Genomic DNA, 6,277 nt, shown 5'->3' with positions numbered 1-6,277 from the left:
TTGCATTATATTAGTTTTGTACAGTATGTTAACTTAATAGCCAAAATACTTGGATATACGTGAATGAGAATAAACCTGAAATAGGAAAGTGTTTCAGTCACAATGCACATTATGTAGTTTAGAGACAATTTAGAGACATTTAGAATGTTACAAATGGCGATTTCTATTTAAATAAATGTTGTATTCTTAAAATTGTCTGTTTGTCCAAGAATCCTCATGCAGCAATGCAGGTCTTTGGTATTTAGAGCTGCTAGTTTAGGACCTGTATGGAGTCTGTTTCTCAAACTAGAGACTGTGCATTTTTTGTTGTGCATTTGGCCATTCACTTCCCACTTCTCTATCCTGGTTAGAGATTATTTTTTCAAAACAGTAATGCTTGGAATAGCCTTTGTCTCTCTAAAACAATAGACTTTATGAGAAAATAGAATTTCAGGAGAAATTAGTTTTTTTTTGCATATTTTTAAAACCAAAATTTGACTTGCAATTGTAAAGCAACTTGTTAGAACTCCATATCTCAGCAAATGGGGGAAAATCCACTGTATTGTGATACCACTGTCACGATTCCCTTGTTGTCTGCCCTGTGTTTTACTAGTCTGTGTCAAAAACTACACTTCCCACAATTCCCGGCCCTCATCACTGCCAGCCCTGTGTCATTGTTCTCACCTGATTGTACCCCCCGAGCCTCCTACGGCTGAGCCTCCCTTAGCTCCGCCTCCTGAGCCTCCAGAGCCTTCCATGGTTCCGCCTCCCATGGCTCCGCCTCCTAAGCCTCCCTCGGCTCCGCCTTCCACGGCTCCGCCTCCTGAGCCTCCCTCGGCTCCACCTCCTGAGCTACCCACAGCTCCGCCTCCTGAGCCTCCCTCGGCTCTGCCTCCAGAGCCTTCCATGGTTCCGCCACCCATGGCTCTGCCACCTGGGTCTTCCATGGCTCCGCCTACCTCGGCTCCGCCCTCGGAGTTACCCATGGCTGTCCTGTGGCCGCCTCCCAGGCCTCCTGAACCTGTCCCTGTCCTTTGGCCTCCTCCCAGGCCTCCTGAACCTGTCCCTGCCCTTTGGCCACCTCCTAGGCCTCCTGAACCTGTCCCTGTCCTGTGGCCGCCTCCCAGGCCACCTGACCCAGTCCCCATCTTGTGCCCCCTTGGATTTCCTGTTTGCCCCTTGTGCCCTCTTTGGTCTGCCTGCCCCCCCTCACTCCTTGGACGATTTTTGTTTTTTTGGGTATTCTTTTTTTTAAGAGCTTCTGGAAGCCGCTCCTTTGAGGGGGGGTTATGTCACGATTCCCTTGTTGTCTGCCCTGTGTTTCACTAGTCTGTGTCAAAAACTACACTTCCCATAATTCCCGGCCCTCATCACTGCCAGCCCTGTGTCATTGTTCTCACTGGATTGTCGTTTTGTTATCATCATGTCTCCTGTGTATTTAAACCCTGCTGTTTCTCCACTCCTTGTCGATCGTTTAATGTTTCACTGTTTGAATGTTTGTGATGTTCTGATGTTTGCGCCGTTGCCTGTCTTGCCGTGTTTTCATCCGGTTCCGTGTACCTTCCATGTTTTAGTTTCAGTTTTCCCCCAGTGGATATTTCTTTTGTTCCTGTTTGTTTTGTCTTCACCTTGATCAGTAATAAAGAACCCGCACTTAGATCCCACTCCTTGTCTGCCCTTGTCTGCATTCATAACAACCACATTAGCACTTTAGAATGCTTTTGTAAGGAATAGGTGACACAGTATATATTTGCCATCACAGGTAAAGAAAAAATTTCATAAATGCCACTTAAAACAATTATTTCAAACTGTAATAATAATTTGCAGTTAATGATTTTGGCAGTATTTATGATCTATTTAATGCATCCTTGGTGAAAAGAAGCATCAATTTCTTTCAAGAACAAAACTCTTTGTGTTCTAAAAAATGGAAGTGTATATACTATATATAATATAATTTATAAAATGTATATATATATATAATATAAAATCATAAAGTAACTTGTAACATATTTACTTGTGTAGTTTTTCAGCAAACTACTTATTTACTCTTTCTTGAGTCTAAAAATTTCTCAGTACTTCTACTTGTACTCAAGTGAATTATTTCTTCAGTAGCAGTACTTTTACTTAAGAAAAAAAATCAGTACTCTTTCCACCACTGGTGTCAAGGACCATGATATTACCATCTGATACCATCACTGTACAATGATTCTACCACAATACTTCTTTGCAAGGGACAAAAAAGCCTACATATTACTTTTTTGCCTACATATGGCATTACATTTATGTAAGTTTGTAGAATTTACATAATGTTTAGCAGTATTCCCGGTGTGATTCCCATATATATGAATGTGGCCTTGCCAGACTGTAGTTGAAAAGTTGTTGTTTGGTGTGCTCTGAAATAGCAGGCCCAACAACTTTTCATTGTCAAAAAGAGGGCTGTGGAAGCACATCATTGTGATTGCAGATAAAGCCACTCAGCTGAAAACAAAAGGAAAACTCTACAGATCATTCAGCAGAGCAAAGTCCTCACCAATGACAGAGCTTTTGCTGGACTTGTGCACATGATTCCACTGGAAGAATCCATAGGTGATCCTATGCAAAACACCAGGTTGAAAAGTGTTTAGCTATTTGGCCCTGGGGCCCGAATGGGCAGAGTTTAGTCTAGCATGAGACAGCGGAGGGTGAGCACCCTAGTTTTCACACACTAAAGGTGCTGAGGGGAAAAGCACTAACACAGAACATCACGGAGGAAGACACCATCACACACGTGGCATGTTCAAGACTAGGTACCGGCACGAGGTGCGCAAGGACAAGTACGAGCGCTCCAATGTCTTCGAGGAGCCCAGCAGTCCGGAGACGGAGCCTGCTCCCACCAGTGGACCCTCTGCAGCGGCTGCACCGGGCTGGGACAGCCTGCAACAGCTGAACAGCCGCTTTGCACGTTACATAAACCGGGCTCGTGTGCTGGAGCAGCAGAATGCTGTGTTCCATAAGCAGCTGGAGACCTTGCAGCGCATGGAGGAGGCGCCCGGACTAGAGGAAGCCTTCAACGAGCAGATCAGCATCAACCAACAGCGCATTCAAGAACTGCTGTCTGATCGCGCAAAGCTGGAGAGAGAGCTCAAAGATGCTGAACGCATGCTGGATGAGTACAACAGCAGGTTAGAACGCATAATTAGAGTGTAAAAGCATCAAAAGCTACAACTCTGCTTTACACATTAAATTGCAAACCCTAACAAGCCGATACGCGAAGTATATTTATTAGTATATTTGTCTTGTTTTCTACCTAAAATATATAAATTGTCCTTAAAACAAGATACAAAACAAGATACATTTACTTGAAAAGCAAAACTATGTAAGATAATAAGACTTTTTTTTCAGAGAATATAGCTTGAATTAAGTTTATATTTGGCAAACAGCTTTTGCTTGCTTTAAATGTACATTTTGTTAAATTTGAAGAAAACACAAGCCATATCACCCTGGAGCTCTAGACTCGTTACCCACTAAAGCTAAGCAGGGTTGAGGCTGGTCAGTACCTGGAGGGGAGACCTCTTGGGGTGAAAGATCTAAGGTTGCTGCTGGAAGAGGTGTTAGTGAGGCTAGCAGGGGGTGCTCGCTCTGCGGTCTGTGTGGATCCAAATCGCCTTGTATAGTGACGGGGCCATTGTACTGTAATAAGGCACCGTCCTTTGGATGAGATGTTAAATCGACTATGTGGTCACTAAAAATACCAGGAAAGTGGTGTTCTGTTAAAATTTCTCTAATTGGCCTGTATCAATCATGACCTCCTAATAATCACCATCCCTGAATTGGCTATATGAATGTACTCTCTCCTCTCCAACAACAGCTGGTGTGTGGTGAGTCTACAGGTGCACTATGGCTGCTGTTGCATCATCCAGGTGGATGCTGCACACTGGTGGTGGGTGGGGAGAGTCCCCTGTTCTGTATGTAAATTGCTTTGTGTAGTGTCAGAAAAGTGCTATATATAATAATATGGCTTTGGAAAAGCTAAATTACTGTCTTACTCTAGATCAAGGGTTGTAATGAATGAGAATTGGTTGTTTAGTTAATGTTTATTTTGCTTCATAATACAGGACAGCCTGTACAATTATGGACGACAAAAAAAAAAAAAAAACAGCAGACGCTGATAAATAATGCCAATTGGTTAGAAATAGCCTTAGACCCAGTTCCATGCACACACATGACTGCTGTGATAAACTGTGAATTACTCTATGTTCTTCACAGATACAGAAATGAATGTGAATATCAGGAGCAGCTGCGATGCAAGCTGGAACAACTCAATAAGGTACAAATCAATCTGCCAATCACTGGCCTTCTATTTCAGTCAATTGTTAATTGAGCCACAACCATCCATCCAACCAACCTACAACAATGTAGAACACTATAGTACCAACAGTACAGTAGCAACACTGTAGCAACTACCCAGAATTGCAGATCAGCTATAGCTTTCAACCTTCAAATCTCTCTTTCAGCTGCCTATTCAAACTCCTATAGAATCATAGCATTCAAAGTTGAACTCTCTCTTCAAACTGTATTCCAATCACATAAGGACTCCGTAATCTTCAGACTTAAAGCTTTGTATGGTAGTTGAATAAAGCCTTGGTCAAGCCAACCTTCAATGTTTGTCTTGACAGCATTTTCTGTTATAAATAAATGCAACTCTTTATTGAAAATTGGCATCTTTTATAACAGGCTTTCAACAGGAGGTTTGAAACCCCTAGAGGCACCCCCAATAATTGTTTAATCTCAACCCCCATTCATTTCTTACCCTGGCCTAGAGTCACATATTGCTCTAAGAAGACATTCTAATAAAATGTCCTTTAATGAATTCTTTGATGGTATCTTCTGAGATTTTATTCTAGGCTTAGTTAAATAAATTACCATACAAAATATGAAATTATGCTGATTTATATAGGTAAAAACCAAATTATTCATGTTGAATTTGACACCTGAGCGACTTTGACAAGGGCCAAATTGTTATGGCCAGACGACTGGTCAGAGCATCTTTGAAACGGCAAGGCTTGTGGGTTGCACCTGGGTAACAGTGGTGAGTACCTACCAACAGTGGTCTGAGGAGGGTCAAACCACAAACCAGTGACAGGGTTTTGGGCACTCCAAGGCTCATTGACGCATTAAGGCTATCCCGTCTGGTCCGAACAAACAGGAGGTCTACTGTGGCACAAGTCACAAAGACTTTTAATGATGGTTACGGTAGCAATGTGTTACAACACGCAGTGCATCGCACACTGCTGCGTATGGGACTGTGTAGCTGCAGACCGGTCAGAGTGCCCTGTCCACCATCAAAAGTGCCTACAATGGGCACACAAGCGTCGGACCTTGGAGTAGTGAAAGAAGGTCGCCTGGTCCGATGAGTCCCGTTTCCTTTTACATCACGTGGAAGGCCGTGTACGTGTGCACCTTTTACCTGGGGAAGTGATGGCACCAGGATGAACTGTGGGTAGACGACAAGCCGGTGGAGGGAGTGTGATGTTCTTGTCAATGTTCTGCTGGAAAACCCTAGGCCTGGTCATTCATGTGGACGTCAATTTGACACGCACCACCTACCTTAACATTGTTGCAGTCAGGTACATTTCCATGTATTCCCTGATGGCAGTGGCCTCTTTCAGCATGATAATGAGTCCTGCCACACTGCACACACTGTTCAGGAAGGATTTGAGGAACATGATGAAGTGTTCAAAGTTTTGCCCTGGCCTCCAAATTCACCAGATCTCAATCCGATTGAGCATTTGTGGGATGCACTGGACCAACAAGTCTGATCCACGGGAGCTCCACCTTGCAACTTAAAGGACGGGTCGGCGCTGTTTTGGTGGCATGCGGAGGACCAACAGCATATTAAGCAGATGGTCATAATGTTTTGGCTCATCAGTGTGTATGTCATACGGGCACTATAAGAAGATAAAAAAAGAAAGGCAGAGGTTAATTGCAGTATGTGCAAATAGTGATAGATGCAAATAATGGCAGATAATATTTACACTCCTAATCAGAGGTCGGTAGTAACTCATTACATTTACTCCGTTACATTTACTTGAGTAATATTTTGGGGAAAATGTTACTTTTAGAGTAGGTTTAAAAGTGGGTACTTTTTACTCTCACTCAAGAAAATTTCGAATGATATTTTAAAAACGTTTACTTCTTTCCAATGTGTGCCGATACTGTCGTTACATTACTGGGACTTTTACGAGAGCGGAAGTTCACAGCTGCCCACGATGAGACTCTCCCACTTGAGTAAGGAGACTGTCACTCAAGTCATCAGTGC

At 43.1% G+C, this 6,277-nt stretch overlaps 1 protein-coding gene across 1 annotated transcript in view; it reads left to right on the top strand.

The window, feature by feature from the left end:
• Positions 1–2,624: 2,624 nt before the first annotated feature.
• LOC127661032 (filensin-like) overlaps positions 2,625–6,277 on the top strand; it is a 17,233-nt gene continuing 13,580 nt past the window's right edge. Inside the window, exons 1-2 of the mRNA XM_052151578.1 lie at positions 2,625–3,140; positions 4,225–4,285. Of these exons, the coding sequence (XP_052007538.1) occupies positions 2,752–3,140; positions 4,225–4,285 (450 nt within the window). The 5' untranslated portion in view covers positions 2,625–2,751. The remainder of the gene's footprint in view (positions 3,141–4,224; positions 4,286–6,277) is intronic.

Source organism: Xyrauchen texanus, chromosome 20 (genome assembly GCF_025860055.1).
Source record: "Xyrauchen texanus isolate HMW12.3.18 chromosome 20, RBS_HiC_50CHRs, whole genome shotgun sequence".
Classification (NCBI taxonomy): domain Eukaryota; kingdom Metazoa; phylum Chordata; class Actinopteri; order Cypriniformes; family Catostomidae; genus Xyrauchen; species Xyrauchen texanus.
Note: the sequence above shows the minus strand (reverse complement) of the source record. Positions and strands in the feature narration are given on the sequence as shown.